Below are 17,343 nucleotides of genomic sequence, written 5' to 3' on the forward strand. Positions count from 1 at the left end.
ACACATTCACACATTCACCTCTAACTCATTCCTATTCCAAGCAATGATGTTATTCATAATAACTCTTTCCTTCCCATTGTATATTGTGTAACTATGCTTATGCTATAGACGTGTTATCTTGTTGTCCAGCCATTGTCATCCTGATATGCTTGTTTCATTTTCCTGTTTGGGTACTGAGATGTAGATTTACTGTATGATGACATTCAGGTCTCTACATCAAAACATTTTAAAATGCCGTAACACTTTACCTAAACCCAGTATCCATAAAGCATAAACATATGTATAAATGTTTATAAATGATTAATGAATGCATCATAACGACTGTCATAAGTCAAATAACTATTTATAAATAGACATGACTCATAAATGGTTGTGGTATAAGCCCTACAGAACTATTATTATGAATGCTTGACTGGAGACGCGTATGACTCTATAAAGAGTATTTGGTGAATAAACAGACATTGACATAAAGCAAAGACGTCATGAGTGCCATTATCAGGAGGTAAAATAAGCTTTCACAATCCTAAGCGTTATGATACTTAGAGCTGTAAAGGCTTAGACATTGAACATTGTTTGTTAGGCATTCATTAGTATCTATAAATAGTTATATAGACCTGTGTCGATTATTATGAGGCATTATGAATACTTTATAACCCTCTATGAATGTGATTATAATGCTATATGGATACTGAATTTAAGTAAACTGTCACCCCAAAGGGTCCTTAAAGTACTAAATCCGGATTGTTTGCTGTCTGTTGTATCTTCAGTGTTAGAGAATAACCTCACAGTCTTAAGGTGACTAGCACGGTGACTAGCGTGGTGACACATTATTTGATCCAGATAAGTAATGCTGTATGATGGTTACAGGGTCCAATGGGTGGCAATGGCCCTCCTGGTCCATCAGGAGTGAAAGTGAGTTAGTGTCACTGTCATTCCCTCTCCCTCTCTCTCTCTCTCTCTCTGTCCATTTATCTTTCTCCCTCTTTCTCTCTCTTTCTGTCCTTCCCTGTCTCTCTTTGTCTCACTCTTTCTCTCTCTTTCTCCCTCTGTGTCCCTTTCTCCCTCTCTCTCTGTCCCTTTCGCTTTCTCTCTGCCTATCATGCCTTCTATAGAACGCTACTGTTGAACTGTTTTACAGTTCTCCTCTTGTCCTCTGTCTTTAATCATATGGATACCCTCTTTAGTCCATAAATGATGATGGGTACAGTATAAATGTCAGTGGTGTGCTATAAAGCAACAAACTGATCTCTCCATATGTTTCCGTGTGCCTTCCTTTGTGTTTTGCAGGGCAACCAGGGAGAACCAGGTGTCGGCATTCGAGTAAGCAAAACTTGAAAGAAAGTAAACAGATGATTATGTCCTAGATGCCCAATCAAAAGTGTGATGCCTCTCTTTCACGCTCTCACTCTTCAGGGATCTCCTGGAGCCCAAGGCAGTATGGGATTGCCTGGTCCTTCTGGACCCCCTGGCACTGCAGTAAGATCTGATTGGCTAAACTGACTATCACGCAACTCTCTCTGCCTGCAGTTGTCATTTACTCACCTGCCTCACTGCTAAACTAGACGTGGTTTATCCTGTCAGATTTAACCATTGATGTACAGTATATTGTACCATATGTGCTCATTAGATCACCTCTGCTATGAGAGGTACATTGGATGTAAACCAGTGTCTGCCTGGGAGTAAATGTTCTTTGGTATATCTTCCTGTAGGGGCCTCAAGGGCCATCAGGTCTACCTGGCCAGGTGGTGAGTACACACAACAACAACAACCTAGTGATATGATAAAACATTAATAACAACATAACGCGTGCAAACACGTGAGCAAATATGCACATTGTCACTGATGTCTAAATGATCGTGTACGTGTGACTACAGGGTGAGAGTGGCAAACCAGGAGTACCAGGAAGAGATGGCGTATCAGGAAAAGAGGGAACGCCAGGATTACCAGGGAAACAGGTGTGTGCTATGATTTTGTCTGTGATATTGTGATTGTCTGTGTGTGTGCGCACACATGTGTGCATTCAATGTTGTGCCATTCAGGAGTAAACATTTGTAATGAGAAAGTGTTTGCAGAGTTACCTATCACATAACTCTGTGAGTTAGCCGTTTGGCGTGCCTCTGTGTGTTTGTGACTGTTTTGTTAAGTGTTACTTGTTTCTCCTGACAGGGTATTCCTGGGCCAGTAGGCCCCTCAGCACTGAAGGGAGAGCAGGGGGACAGTGGCCCCCCAGGGAAGGTGTGTGTGAGAATGAATCTGTGTGATCATGAAAATCTCCTACTGAAAACACACTCTGTATCTCACTCTCTTACATCCAGTGTCTGTCTAACCTTCTGTCTCCTCTCATCCTCAGAGTGTAGCTGGTCCTCCCGGACTGAAGGGGGAGAGAGTGAGTTTCACTTCATTTTTTCCTGTGCCACACAACACTGCAATTTCACCAGAGAAAGAAATCAGCACCACTATGCAGTTATACAATCACCATTACCATACATGATGTTATCAGCAATAGCTAATCTGGAGGAGTCTTGGTTTAGAATTCTGTGCTTTAACTGATCTCATCTCTGATTGGTTCAGGGTCTCCCAGGTCAAACTCTACCAGGCACTGTGGGTGAGCGTGGACTATCTGGACTAAAGGTAAGTCAAGTACCAGTACAGTCAACACCATCAAATTTACCCTTTGACATTTCATTCTCTCTCCTAAAACACAGTTTCTCCAGGATTTGCTTGTAGGAATGAGTTTTTCACTAAGCCATTCACTATATAACCAAATCATGTGATTGTATACCTTTAGCATTGTCTTTCCATCTACACTGGATCCTCCACTTGTTTCTGAGTCTACTTTTTAATCTCTAAGTCAGTATGTTTGTGTTCTAAATCTGTATGTTTGTGTTCCAAGTTGGTACTCTTGTGTTATACATCGGTATGTTTGTGTTTTAATTCTGTACATTTGTGTTCTAAGACTACTTCCACACTAAGCTGGATAAATCTAAAAAAAAAGTTGATTATATGTAAAACCTGGTCTCCATCCACACTATTGGTTTTGCACCGTTTTCCAAATGTTCTACGTCCACACCAAAATGCTGTTTGTTGTTAATGTCTTGGCTGTTTGTATGTCAGTGTCATGGCAACCATACGCCATCGTTTCGGAAACTGACAATTTTCCCTGTTCACAAAACGCAAAACCCAGCATGTTTAAATGCTTTTTCAAATGTACCCGGTTAAGTGTGGACTGGGCCTAAGTCTGTATATTTGTGTTCTTAGTCAGTACATTAGTCAGTACACTGTAAACCTGAACAAGTTCAGAGAACTCAAAACTTTTGATGTAACCGATTACATAAGAAAATTTGAGTACATATATATATATTTTTTTAAGTAAACTTAACTCAAAAATTATACATCGGCTATTCTGATTTTTTTGTGTTATCATTTTCATAATTTTTGAGTTCTCTGAACTCATATTATTCCAAAATCTATTTAGCCTCGTCAGATATATGTGTTTCTCTGGGTCTTTCTCAAACTAGTTATTACAAGTTTATGAAAGGGTATCTTCCTTACGTTTCAACTTCTTGCGCAAGCTCTTACTGTAGAGAGAACTGTCATTGGTCGACCGCCTTCCCAGTGTTGCCACTGCATTTACATTTACATCTGTGATTTAGCAGACGCTTTTATCCAAAGCGATTGACAAGGAATTTTGCATTTATCGATCATGAGCAGTTTAGGGGTTCACACTTATACACTTGGTAAGGAGGAGTGGGGAATCGAACTAGCAACCTTCCAACCTCTGGATTACTAAACGACTCCTCTACCTTAAGTCTGCTGTGCCCGTCCCTCATCGCAAGAGCTTTGCAATGGTGTTCTTAACGACGTTGATGACGTCAGATCTAACATTTTTGAGTTATCAGGCAATGTTAACTCAAACAAATATATTCCCATACAATTAAAACGTCTGCACTTGCTCAGAAAACTAATATATTTTAAGTTGGGTCAACTAAATACCAGGTTTTAAGTACTGAATACATAATGTTAATGAGTTAGTAGAACTGTCTGGGTTTACAGTGTATGTTTGTGTTCCAGATCAATATGTTTGTGCCCTAAAGTAGTATGTTTGTGTTCTTAATCAGTATGTTTGTTTTTTAAAGTAGTATGTTTGTGTTCTAGGGCGAGAGAGGAGACAAAGGACCTGCTGGAATCAAAGGAGAAAAGGTAAGTCATAACTCTGTTGGCGTTGGCTTATCTTTGTGATCGACATTGAGTACAGTGAGTGATCTTGCTTGGTTTGGTTGGTTTTGTGTGTGTGTGTGTGTGTGTGTGTGTGTGTGTGTGTGTGTGTGTGTGTGTGTGTGTGTGTGTGTGTGTGTGTGTGTGTGTGTGTGTGTGTGTGTGTGTGTGTGTGTGTGTGTGTGTGTGTGTGTGTGTGTGTGTGTCTGTCTGTCTGTCTGTCTGTCTGTGTGTCTGTCTGTCTATCTCACAGGGTGTGCCTGGAGATGATGGAACACCAGGTGAAGACGTGAGTTTAGTCACAAACATAACATGGACTTAACATAGACTGTAATATACAGGTGGAGGTGAAATTATCACACTCTATTTCTCCCTCTGTCTGTGTCCGTCATCACTGACTGTTCTACATAGGGGTTTGCTGGACCAGCAGGGCCTAAAGGAGACAAAGTAAGACCAACACCTCTGGAGTTTCACTGCTTGTTCCCCCTTTTCCCCTCAGCCAAGACTGATCCTTTGAGTATATACTCTGGCCTCATGAAGACTAACGTAATACAATGTTAACCAACGCTGCCCCATAGTTAGATACAGGGTAGACGGTGTTTTACAACATAATGATTATGGGAAGGTATTCCCCAGCGTAGATAAAGGATATATGCCCTAAGTAAACTCTTATCTGTTGAAGCCATGTGTGATACAATGTTAAATTTCAGTGTCAAAGAGGGTAGACAGGATGTTGTCACATGATGGGTTTGGGTTGGCAGTTGGCAATGCACAGCTCTCGTTTCCTTTTGCTTAGATAAAGGGTAGATGTGTACTCAGATATCATTTAGACTACTAATCTAATGATGAACCTGGTGTAATGTGTTGAACCTACATTGTCTCACAGGTGTATGAAAGGGCTGTTGTAGATCTGTGATGTCTCACTGGTGTATGAGAGGGCTGTTGTGATATGATGAGTCTGGCTGGTGGTCACTATGAGTCTATTTGCAGGGGGAGAAAGGAGTGGGACTCGTTGGGCCTCCAGGGCGACTAGGACCTGCAGGGCTGAAGGTATACTAACACACATGAACACAGACTCGAGCACACACACACACACACACACACACACACACACACACACACATGATTGCACACTCACACACGAGCACACACATTTGAGCACCAACACATGTGCACACAAGGGGCACACACACACACACACATGAGCAGATATACATGCCACAGCCTGTTACACTTCTGAAATGAAGAAATAAGTGCTGAAATACAGTATAGGCACACAGCTAACTGTCCAAGACGATCAATTGATTTTAGTCAATTACAGTATAGTCACAGCTAACTGTCCAAGACAATCAGCTGATTTTAGTCAAATACAGTATAGCTCATACAGCTAGAGAAGTATCAAGAGTGCTAGACTTTCATCCTCCATCTACAGGCATGGTTTTCACCTGATTTCATTTTCCATTGTCTTTTCCTATTTTCCCTATAGTGTTAATCTTATTGCTATTGTTACAATTTTCCATAATAGAAGTTAGGGCATAAGCTTAGCTTGTGACATGAAGTTTTACATTGGGAGAGATGTTTGATTTAGTTTATAACTTTTAGAAGCAATGTTTCAAGATTATTTATTCTCTGACCAAAAACCATTTATGCAATCAACCCTCCCAGGATAGCTAAAACTGAAGTGTTAACGAGGATAAAATTAGTGTAGATAACAACCCTGCCCAAAGTGACCTCTGTGTTTGTGTATCTCAGGGAGACACTGGCCTCCCCGGGTCCCCAGGCCCCCCAGGGCCTCAGGGTGCAGGAGGAATCTCAGGTCAGCCAGGCCAAAGAGGGGAGACGGGTCTGCCAGGGCCCCCCGGACCTTCAGGAGAGAGGGTGGGTAGGCAAGATACGCCTGTGTCTCTGTGGGAGGATGCTGACTCAGTGGTCATTTCCTGTTTTTTACTTGTCTCTACCTTTTGTGAAAGCAGTGATGTATATCTGTGAGTTTGGTATACTTTGGGTGTTTTCATTTATTTAATGAAAGGTGTCCTATGAGAGTGGATATTGCCACAGGAGACAATGCGATACTATCACGATTCTTTGGCCATGATCAAATACATTGCGATTCTTTAAATTTTACGATGCTGCAATGATGGAATTTGATTTTGTGATACATTCGATTATTTTCTCACATTTATTTATTTATTTATTATTTTCTTTGGGCAGATAAATATTGCAATGCTACACTTTTTTTTTCTCCTCCTCCATGTGTACACACTTGTGTGTGTGTGTGTGTGTGACTGTGGGATGTGTTGGTGTTACAGGGTCTCCAGGGCTTTGTAGGGAGAGTGGGCAACCCAGGGGCACCAGGACCTGCAGGCCCTCCTGGCCCTGCAGTAAGTATTCCACACATGTTACAAGTACACACGTTCTAATGGGCCGTTAGAACATTAGAACGGGCATTCGATTTTTTTTAGAGTTTTCAACAACACACATTCAGCAGTGACCTCCATATACACATGTTGGAAAGGGGCATAGTGGTGAGGCTTACTTCATATGTGTCTGTTACCTCATGTTCATATCGGTAAGAACAGCCCTTTTGAACCGTTTGCTAGCACCAAAACACACATAAGTCAATGGAGAAGGTAAAAAAAAACAGCTTTCGCTGAATCTTACAACTCCCACTTGCAAGCTGCCACAGTTACTCACATAAACTCATTTCAAGGTAGCAGACACATGAAGCTGAGTTTCATACAAACGTGTAGCTGAGTATTCATTTCAGTTTTGTCACTTCTCCCTTAGGGTGCACCTGGCACAGATGGTCTCAAAGGTGACAAGGTAGGTGTTTATGTTGATTGAATGTACTTCATTAATAACTCTTTACGGCAAATTTTTACATACGATACACATACATTCTTCGACCACTGCTTTATGCTGTACCTACTGTATATGAAATGTCTATTATGGGGCGCATACAGAGTGTTTATGATGTGTGTCCTCCCCAGGGCGAGTCTGGAGTAGGAGCCCCAGGAGTCAGAGGAGAGAGGGGAGACCCCGGACCCCGGGTAGGTCTCCAGTGACTCCTCATGAGAACTGGAGCTCATCCACATCACAAGATGCACTGAACAGTTGAGATCTAGAGATCTACAGTCTGCTGAATAGTACAGAAGTCTGCAGAAGTTCTTTCTGAAATCATTATTTATGTGGAATATTCAAGGAAACAGTACATACATATCCTTGTGCTGTACTGTGCAAGGTCCTGGGATGACAGTGATGCTAATAAAGTCATTTTTGTGTGTGTCTGCATGTGTGTGTGTGTGTGTGTGTGTGTGTGTGTGTGTGTGTGTGTGTGTGTGTGTGTGTGTGTGTGTGTGTGTGTGTGTGTGTGTGTGTGTGTGTGTGTGTGTGTGTGTGTGTGTGTGTGTGTGTGTGTGCGTTTGTAGGGAGAGGAAGGCCGTGCTGGACTGGATGGAGAGCGAGGCCTTTTGGTAAACACCTCTCCACTGCCCTCATCTGTGTATTCCAGTGTGAATGTATCTCATGTGTTCTCTTCCACTCCAACATGTGTGTGTGTGTGTGTGTGATTGCAGGGGCTTCCAGGTAGCAGAGGGGGCAGAGGAGAGAAAGTAAGTATCAGCAAAAACACTCCACACTTGACGTTCACCAGAGGTTTTAATGCCACATGCAGTAGCCTTCCTCAGCAGTTGGCAGAAAGCAGTAAGAGGGCAACTGTACATTCATAGGCAGGTCTTGACCTCAACATTCCTGCTCTTGCCACTCAAATCGTTTTATTTTGTCTCGGTCTGAAGTGATTCTCGCTAGACAACAATGGCTAACTTCAAGCTAATTCTCATTGGATTTGATGACAACAATGAACAATGGCATGTCTGTGTGGCAACTGTGCATTCTATGCATATCTCACAGTACTTAGTGGTCAGGAGAAATTGTGTAAACCGGCCCAGCCGCCCAGCTCTTTGTATTGATGATGTTAATAGCCATGATGACTGTGACAGGCCTATTGACATACATATTGTCTCTCAGGGTGATGGCGGCCTTCCAGGAGACAAAGGAGAAAAGGTTTGTCGCCATGTTGGATGACATGTTAACATGCTTTCCATTGGGTTTTACAGGCATGACATTTTAACCATTTTGAATGCAATGTAAAGCAATTTGTATGAAATCAAATGTAATGTGTAAGTCTTCAAATTAAACTTTGAAAAGAAATATTCAAAGTATTAAAAATCCAAATGCAATAAATTGAACTCCATTGATCATGTTTTGGACCACAATTCTTGTGTTTCTTATGTTCGGAAAACCTTGAGATGCAGTACAGTGAACACTCTTCTTACTTTCTTGTGCACAGGGTGAAACTCTGCTTGTGGGTGGTGAACAAGGGGAGAAAGGGATCAAAGGGGAAAGGGTAAGTTAGCCTCCTCCTGCAGGCATACAGGTGATCTGCTGACACTCCAGCCCAGCTCACTATACATTCTGCATTGTAGCACCAGATGTATATTACACTATATTGAAACACACACACACACACACACACACACACACACACACACACACACACACACACACACACACACACACACTGGTGTTAGGTTTCTGATCAAAGAGATCCAACCCAAGCGGAGGTTATTATACAGTTTATTTGTACAATGTACAGAACAGCTTAGTAACAGATTTGAACAAAAGAGGCAGGCAAGGCAATCCACAAAAAGCATGAAAAAAAAACAGGCAGGCAGGGAATGCAAACGTAATGCTAACAGTGAAACTCACAAAAGGTGGAAGTTTCAAATAGCCGTGTTCAGAATTCCCTGGAAACCACAAACTGAAGGAGCACATGAAACGAGACAATCTGACAGAGAGGCCCAGCCAGAGCAGGGTATAAGAAGGCTAGGAAATACAATCATGATGGGAAACAAGTGAGGCTTCAAATAGCCGTAAAACAGAATAAAGGCAGGAAGTAGGGGCGGGACAATAAACTGATAGTAAACCAAAACAAACAAAAGCACACAAGGACAAAACACGTAACGGCCAGCAGAGGGCCACAGGTAAACAGAGTCTCAGGATACTGGCAACCTGGGGAGGACATCCTGCGGAAATGTTGGTTCGCAACTATTGCTGTTATGAAATGTGTTTGAAACATTCTAAACCATCAGATGCCTTTGTCTGTGTGTGTGTGTGTGTGTGTGTGTGTGTGTGTGTGTGTGTGTGTTTGTGTATGTTTTTGAATGAGATTTTTAATGTATTTATTGTCTTATCTTGTCAATGTCCATCCTCCTTCAGGGTGACCGGGGGCCGAAAGGGGGGCAGGGAGACAAAGGCGTGAAAGGAGAAGAGGGACCTCCAGGACAACAGGTGTGTGCTTTTGTTTTTGTGTGTCTGTATCAGGTAATGTGGGGAAGATTGCTGTAGCGTTTTTAAGAAGTTAGCCATTTTGAATGTCAGTGACCAAGCCAGACAGTCCAGTGGTTCTCTTCTGAGTACTTTCCCCCTTGTCCTTGAATCCTTGGCTTAGGCCAGTGTTCTCAAAGTGTGGCCGGCTCCCCCAGGAAGATGCAGAGTTATTTCAAGGGGGGTGCGGGCTGAGGGGGAAACGGAACGAGAATCCTAAACAACCAACTACGGGTCAGATTAAGTATGGCAGTGCTCTTACTGTAAAACTAAACTATTTGGTGAGGAGTTTATAGCCTACTTCTTTGTCATTGTCAGAGGGGGTCCTGCCATGAAAAGTGTAGGAACCACTGGCTTTGGCATATGCATTGCATTTAAAAAATATTTTTAAAAATGGGTTTTGGACTGGACTGGTCACAGAGTGTAGTTGTTCTTCGACAGCTGGAATGTTTGCCAAATACAATAAAATGTGTTCTATTTTACCATCACATGTGTTTACATTTGTATATGTGTGTGTTGTGCATGTGTGTTAACATGTTCATATGGGTGTGTGTTGTTCATGTGTGTAAACATGTGTGTGTGTGTGTGTGTGTGTGTGTGTGTGTGTGTGTGTGTGTGTGTACGTGTAAACATGTGTGTGTGTGTGTGTGTCTGTGTGTGTGTGGGGGGGTGTTTTTCATGTGTGTTAACATGTACATAAGTGTGTGTTCTTGTGCGTGTGTGTAAACATATTCATATGTGTGTTTAAAGGGCATACAGGGAGAAGCAGGGACCAGAGGATCCACCGGATTCCCCGGAGCTCGAGGACCTGGTGGACAGAAGGTGATCAGCATCAATCAGCAATAATCCTGATAATCACAAAAAACACCTCAGGCAGCAGCAGCAGCCAATATGAAAACCTGGCCACACGTCACACAGATGTTTTGTTGACTTAAATGTACTTCTAACTCCCTCTCTGTCTGTATGAATTTAAATTCTTTCTCTCTCTTATTTAGGGTGAAGCTGGTATGCCAGGACTGGCAGGCGAATCGGTAGGGCCCTGTGTGTGTGTGTGTGTGTGTGTGTGTGTGTGTGTGTGTGTGTGTGCGTGTGTGCGTGCGTGCGTGCGTGCGTGCGCGTGCGCATGTGTGCGTGACCTAAATTGATTTTCAAAATTGCATACATTGAAACAGAGCTTAAAGGATTTTGTGTCTTTCCTCCAGGGCACTCCAGGGAAAGATGGCCTATACGGACTTAGTGGCGAAAAGGGAGAATTCGGCTTTCCAGGGCCTCGAGGTGGCAAGGTGTGTGCATGTTTCAGATGCATTACTGTACATTAAGATATATCTAATGCATGTTAGTCAGATACAATGAGGTCTTCGGATCAGATACAATTGTATCAGATAAAGTTGTATCATTGGAAATGCTGGCACTGGATAAATCAGCTCTGTGTCATAGACGTGTGTGGTATGCGACTGATGATGAAAAGGGGCCAATTATCTGTCTGTTTTTTAGGGGGACCGAGGTTCTAAAGGAGCCTGTGGAGCGACTGGACCCAAAGGAGATAAGGTGAGGCAGTTGGCAGCTTTAGGACGTCCTACTCCATGAAGTCTAATGAAATTAGTCAAGTATTCACTTTAGTTTTATTAGGAATAACAGATGACAGGGCATTTGGGTAGTTAGAAATAATGCACACTGAGATTCAGATTGTGGTCATTGTATACCTTTAGGGTCGTTATATCTCTTCAACCTGACTGCCGTGTGGTCCATTATTCCACTCATGCAAATGTTATGTCACCTTTTTGTCGATGGGGGTGGCTGCTTCTAATCCTTTCAGATGCTGTGTTTGCATACATTTTGAGAGAATGGTAGCTGGCTCTCCGCACTGTCCACTGTCCACTGTCCACTGTCTACTGTCCACTATACCTGGGCTGTGATGCTGAGATGTCTCTGTCCATGGTGCTGACAGGGTTTCCCTTAGCAACCAGCTTTCTACAATTAACATCCTCTGACACAGATCACAGTGCGGTCATAGAAGACCGAGGATGCTTCTATACTTTCCTGGAACAACAACAAGCTTAGGGTGCCCTGATATGTATGTGTATGTGTGTGTGTGTGTGTGTGTGTGTGTGTGTGTGTGTGTGTGTGTGTGTGTGTGTGTGTGTGTGTGTGTGTGTGTGTGTGTGTGTGTGTGTGTGTGTGGGTGGGTGGGTGGGTGTGTATTTGTAAAATCATTAGTGGGGAGATGTGTGTTACACATATACAAGTGTTTGAGAGGACTTTGGTATTGTAATGCTACTTGTAATGTTTGTTTTTACAGGGAGATGGTGGTCTTCATGGGCGAGCTGGAATGCCAGGGAGGAAAGGAGAGCAGGTAAAATACACATACAAACTACACACACACACACACTCACACACACACACACACACACACACACTCTTACAGATATACCCACACAAACACTCAATCCATGACCTGATTCAAACTAAGTCACACAAGACCTAACTAAATATCTAAAACTAACACCCACAGGGAGAACTCGGTCCTCCAGGCGTCCCTGGGTCTCAAGGCAAAGAGGGAATTATCGGTGAAAAGGTGAAGATTTTGTCCTTAAAAAACATTTGTGTATGGGCCATTCTACCGAATTCGTGTAATATGCAGTCCCTCAACAATAAAAACTATTTACAAAACAATTAGGTATTTAGGCATAGATATTTAATTAGAAAATGTTATGGTCTATATAAACCCAATGCATTTCATGAGATAGTGATAAGCTAAATATGTACAAAATCATCATTTATAGGGTACTTTCTATTGGGAAGTAGCTGTCCCCAACCCTGACACCTAAATTTCAATGCCTTTAAATAACACATTTCAATTTTTTTAGATTTTTTTCAATGATTTAATTTCAAAGATCTTTATGATTGGGTTGAAACAGAACTTGGAATATTTAGATTTATTGTGGGTTTAATTTTTAAATCAATTTACTATACTCAAAAAATCATGTCCCTAGTTTTCATGTCACTACCGAAACACAAGAGTTTTAGTCCATTGGCTGAGCCTGTGTTTTAGCCACGACTCTGCATTTTTGACCATGCAGTGACTCTGCATCTCTGTCCCTCATGATTGAATGGTAAGTAGCTTAATCCCATAGTTTTTATATAAATGTGTTCCAAAGTCTGAAAATCGACGTGTAACCTTAAGAATTGTCACTACCGAAACGCATGTTTTCTTCAATTAAGTAAACCTTTTGGAGTTTCATGGAAAATCTTATGTTTGTATGTGTGTTCACCTCTTCAAAGATGTGTTTGCAAGCTGTGTGCTTGCTAGAATTCTTTATTTATGCTCAAAGTTAGCTAGAATTGTCACTACCGAAACAGTCACTACCGAAACATATGGTAGTGACCAGATGATTTCGGTAGTGACAAAATGAAATGGTAAGTAGTTCAATCCCATAATTTTTAAATAAATGTGTTGTGTGGACTAAAGGGCGGCCCAGAGCACCTTTTGGATGATTTTGGGAGAGAAATGAACATCCATCCAACAGTGCAGTCACTACCGAAACAGTGCAGTCACTACCGAAACAGATAAATTGGACTTGAAAATTAGGTAAAAAATTAATTTCTATGGATTTCCTTGTGAAAACCTTCAAGAAATATTTGTAAAAATACTCTTCAGAGAAGGGAAGGAAACACAATCTGAACAGGTCAATAATAATACTTTTTTACTATAGTAAATGTGATGTTTCGGTAGTGACAATTTTTGGAAGAGGAAAAACATTCCAACACATTCTGAAAATACAATATAAAACTTGACTGTTCTGGTACTAGATATGTGTACTTTAGATATGGTACAATATACATACGGACAAAGTTTTGGGAATAAACCATAAAAAAATTCTAAATATATCCGACATGACTTTGCATCAATTCGGTAGAATGGCCCGTATACATTTTATGTAAGTTTTTTTGTCCTTAAAAACATATATTCCTCTATCAAGGAAGTTGATTATCATTATCATATTATTAAGTTTCAGTGTGTGTGTGTGTGTGTGTGTGTGTGTGTGTGTGTGTGTGTGTGTGTGTGTGTGTGTGTGTGTGTGTGTGTGTGTGTGTGTGTGTGTGTGTGTTTGTGTGTTTGTGTCTATATGCACATCTTTAGGGTGACAGAGGGTTTGATGGCCTCTCAGGACCAAGAGGAGGTCATGGGGAAAAGGGGGAAAGGGTGAGTTGAAAACTGCATATTGTTCTAATTACATTACATTTCCATTTTTTTTTATTTGAATCACCCTGTTGTTCTTTCCATTTCATCTTGTGCCACTGTTACATTCCATTTGTCTTATTGTACTGTAACAATCCCTATCAGTTTAATATATTGATGTAACAAGAGCTACTAATTAGCTACTAATAACATTAGGTTAAGTGTTAAATTGAGGGTCAGGGTTGTAAGGACAAGCACGGAGCATCAGAGTGGAGTTGCACTTCCTATTAGCCTGTTGTGCTATACCTAATCAAGCAGTTGCTTATATACCTAATCAAGTAGTTACTTATATACCTAATCAAGTAGTTACTTATATACCTAATCAAGTAGTTATTTATATACCTAATCAAGTAGTTACTTATATGCCTAATCAAGTAGTTACTTATATACCCTAATACACCATCTCACTATTACTCTTCCCCCTTCTCTGTGTCTCTGTGTTATACTTTAGGGGCCTCCCGGTATCCCTGGGCCCCCGGGGCTAAGAGGAGTCGATGGGGTGGCAGGTCTTACCGGCCCACAGGGGCCTGGAGGGGGCAAAGGGCCCGAAGGACTGCAAGGAAAAAAGGTGTGTTGTGTGTGTTGTGTGTGTTGTGTGTGTTGTGTACGTGTGTTTGTGTGCGTGCGTGCTTGCATGCGTGCATGCGTGCGTGCGTGCGTGTGCATGCCTGTTTATGTGAATGTATGTCTGTTTGTGTCATCAGGGGTCTAGAATTATCCATGATATATTTACTTACACATATGCATTTATGATAATAAGTCTCCATGATAAATGTCCTTTCTGAGGGTACATTAGTTGGACATAGAGTGCCAAAGTGTGTCCCTTTTAATTCACATATAGAATATATCTATGTATATACAATATATCTGTGTGTGTGTGTGTGTGTGTGTGTGTGTGTGTGTGTGTGTGTGTGTGTGTGTGTGTGTGTGTGTGTGTGTGTGTGTGTGTGTGTGTGTGTGTGTGTGTGTGTGTGTGTGTGTGTGTGTGCGCGTGTGTACAGGGGGAGCGTGGCCCTCCTGGACCTGCCATGGTTGGACCTCGGGGTATTCCAGGCATTCCTGGAGAGAGAGGAGAACAGGTGACATCCTATCTATGGGAAACAAGGATGACTTCGCTGCACAGTGTGTGTTTCAGGGAGTGAGGCACAGTGTGTCTGTTAGAGGGAGTGAGGCACAGTGTGTCTGTTAGAGGGAGTGAGGCACAGTGTGTCTGTTAGAGGGAGTGAGGCACAGTGTGTCTGTTAGAGGGAGTGAGGCACAGTGTGTCTCTTAGAGGGAGTGAGGCACAGTGTGTCTGTTAGAGGGAGTGAGGCACAGTGTGTCTCTTAGAGGGAGTGAGGCACAGTGTGTCTCTTAGAGGGAGTGAGGCACAGTGTGTCTGTTAGAGGGAGTGAGGCACAGTGTGTCTGTTAGAGGGAGTGAGGCACAGTGTGTCTGTTAGAGGGAGTGAGGCACAGTGTGTCTGTTTCAGGGAGTGAGGCACAGTGTGTCTGTTTCAGGGAGTGAGGCACAGTGTGTCTGTTTCAGGGAGTGAGGCACAGTGTGTCTGTTAGAGGGAGTGAGGCACAGTGTGTCTGTTAGAGGGAGTGAGGCACAGTGTGTCTGTTAGAGGGAGTGAGGCACAGTGTGTCTCTTAGAGGGAGTGAGGCACAGTGTGTCTGTTTCAGGGAGTGAGGCACAGTGTGTCTGTTTCAGGGAGTGAGGCACAGTGTGTCTGTTTCAGGGAGTGAGGCACAGTGTGTCTGTTTCAGGGAGTGAGGCACAGTGTGTCTGTTTCAGGGAGTGAGGCACAGTGTGTCTGTTAGAGGGAGTGAGGCACAGTGTGTCTGTTTCAGGGAGTGAGGCACAGTGTGTCTGTTTCAGGGAGTGAGGCACAGTGTGTCTGTTTCAGGGAGTGAGGCACAGTGTGTCTGTTAGAGGGAGTGAGGCACAGTGTGTCTGTTTCAGGGAGTGAGGCACAGTGTGTCTGTTAGAGGGAGTGAGGCACAGTGTGTCTGTTTCAGGGAGTGAGGCAGAGTAATTGGATGTGTGCTGTTGTATGTGCTGGCCACCTAGATGTTCTGCAATCGATTTTTTACATTGTGTTTTGAAGTATGATTACCTTACAACAAGAGCTATGTTGTAAAAAGTCCCCTGGAATGTGCACTACTAAATGGCATCTTTGGTATAGAGTAAATCTAGGGATCTTAGTTTGTTGTGTACAGTTTCTGTACTGTAGTTTGTATACTAATAGTTTACATGCTTAGAGTTTGTATACTTCTCACCAGCCAAACAGAGATCTTAGTTTACGATGCAACAGTGGTGTCTGTGACATGTTTGGATGTCTACCTTCGACTAAATCAGACTTTCGTCTTTGCAGAGGTGACCCTAGATGGTTGGTCAGTTTGGCCAGGGTAGTGACTGACGCATACAGGGACATGCATCAGTGAAAATGAATGAATATTAAAATAATAACAATAATAATATCTCCTTTAACTCTGTTCTCTTGATACCTTTCCAGGGAGAACTGGGACTATCTGGAGACAAAGGAGATAGAGGGGATCCAGGCTTAACGGTCAGCAGGGCGGATGCACATACACACACACACATAACACACACACACGTACACACACACACACACACACACATACATACAACATACACACATATACACACACACACACACACACAAAAAACACAAAACGCAAATCACATGTGCACACACACAAAAACACACACATACACAGGAACAATGGAAAGCACATGCATACTAACCTGACACCTGTTTAACAGATAACATAGCAGATTCATGTTCATTGTTCTTATCCCCTCAGGAGGATGAAATCCGCACGTATGTTCGCACTGAGATGAATCAGCATTGTGGTGAGTCTGTTTAAACAGTGCGCCCCTGCTTTCTGCCAACCAAGTATCAAACATTTGTTTTAATGGATAAAAAGTGAAAAACACGGTCAGCTGTAAAGCGCAGGTGTGTTGAGATTTTGTACAACATATTGGATTCATCTAACGAATTTTATTTGTATTCTCTTAACCCCACCCCCCTTCCCACTCATAGCTTGTGGAGGTAAGTGCCCCATAAAACGAATTTAAAATGACATTATTGACATTGTATTGTATTGTGTTGTATTAATGACATTACTGATGACAGTGTTTGGTGGCAGTGTAATGTTGGTCACAATGTAGTTGAGACATTGTACTGGTGTGACTAAACAGCGCTCTTTCCTTTCTGATATCACACCGTCTTGCATGCATATGATAAGTGTGTTGTCCAGTGACGTGTCCATGTGTCGTCGTGAGGACCCTAACTGACTAATCATTGTTCATTGTTGCTAATTTACGTGTTTGTTTTGTGTTAATATAACTGTCGCCGTTGTTGGCTTATGATTGGTGGGCTCTAAGGGCGATGAGTGTTGAGTTTGTGGGTGTCTAAGGATGGGTTGTGTCCAGGTGGGTTGGACTCTAGGCCCCTTGTCCCGGCTCAATCTTACCGGACCGGCCCCATGCCG

At 42.4% G+C, this 17,343-nt stretch overlaps 1 protein-coding gene across 1 annotated transcript in view; it reads left to right on the forward strand.

Moving 5' to 3' along the window:
• col7a1 (collagen, type VII, alpha 1) overlaps positions 1-17,343 on the forward strand; it is a gene marked incomplete at both ends in the record, with an annotated part of 62,197 nt that overhangs the window by 43,785 nt on the left and 1,069 nt on the right. Inside the window, 31 exons of the mRNA XM_080846059.1 lie at positions 868-912; positions 1,288-1,320; positions 1,414-1,476; positions 1,710-1,745; positions 1,875-1,955; positions 2,167-2,235; positions 2,351-2,386; positions 2,572-2,631; positions 4,156-4,200; positions 4,469-4,504; positions 5,206-5,265; positions 5,968-6,093; positions 6,525-6,596; positions 7,003-7,038; positions 7,206-7,265; positions 7,644-7,688; positions 8,242-8,277; positions 8,564-8,620; positions 9,493-9,564; positions 10,351-10,422; positions 10,803-10,883; positions 11,095-11,148; positions 11,900-11,953; positions 12,113-12,175; positions 13,742-13,804; positions 14,292-14,408; positions 14,842-14,919; positions 16,341-16,394; positions 16,654-16,702; positions 16,893-16,901; positions 17,285-17,343. The exon at positions 17,285-17,343 is cut by the window's right edge and continues 31 nt beyond it. Coding sequence (XP_080702185.1) covers positions 868-912; positions 1,288-1,320; positions 1,414-1,476; positions 1,710-1,745; positions 1,875-1,955; positions 2,167-2,235; positions 2,351-2,386; positions 2,572-2,631; positions 4,156-4,200; positions 4,469-4,504; positions 5,206-5,265; positions 5,968-6,093; positions 6,525-6,596; positions 7,003-7,038; positions 7,206-7,265; positions 7,644-7,688; positions 8,242-8,277; positions 8,564-8,620; positions 9,493-9,564; positions 10,351-10,422; positions 10,803-10,883; positions 11,095-11,148; positions 11,900-11,953; positions 12,113-12,175; positions 13,742-13,804; positions 14,292-14,408; positions 14,842-14,919; positions 16,341-16,394; positions 16,654-16,702; positions 16,893-16,901; positions 17,285-17,343 — 1,821 coding nt within the window. The remainder of the gene's footprint in view (positions 1-867; positions 913-1,287; positions 1,321-1,413; positions 1,477-1,709; positions 1,746-1,874; positions 1,956-2,166; positions 2,236-2,350; positions 2,387-2,571; positions 2,632-4,155; positions 4,201-4,468; positions 4,505-5,205; positions 5,266-5,967; positions 6,094-6,524; positions 6,597-7,002; positions 7,039-7,205; positions 7,266-7,643; positions 7,689-8,241; positions 8,278-8,563; positions 8,621-9,492; positions 9,565-10,350; positions 10,423-10,802; positions 10,884-11,094; positions 11,149-11,899; positions 11,954-12,112; positions 12,176-13,741; positions 13,805-14,291; positions 14,409-14,841; positions 14,920-16,340; positions 16,395-16,653; positions 16,703-16,892; positions 16,902-17,284) is intronic.

The sequence above is a fragment of the Sprattus sprattus genome, assembly GCF_963457725.1.
Source record: "Sprattus sprattus genome assembly, chromosome: 10".
In the NCBI taxonomy this organism is placed as follows: Eukaryota; Metazoa; Chordata; class Actinopteri; order Clupeiformes; family Clupeidae; genus Sprattus; species Sprattus sprattus.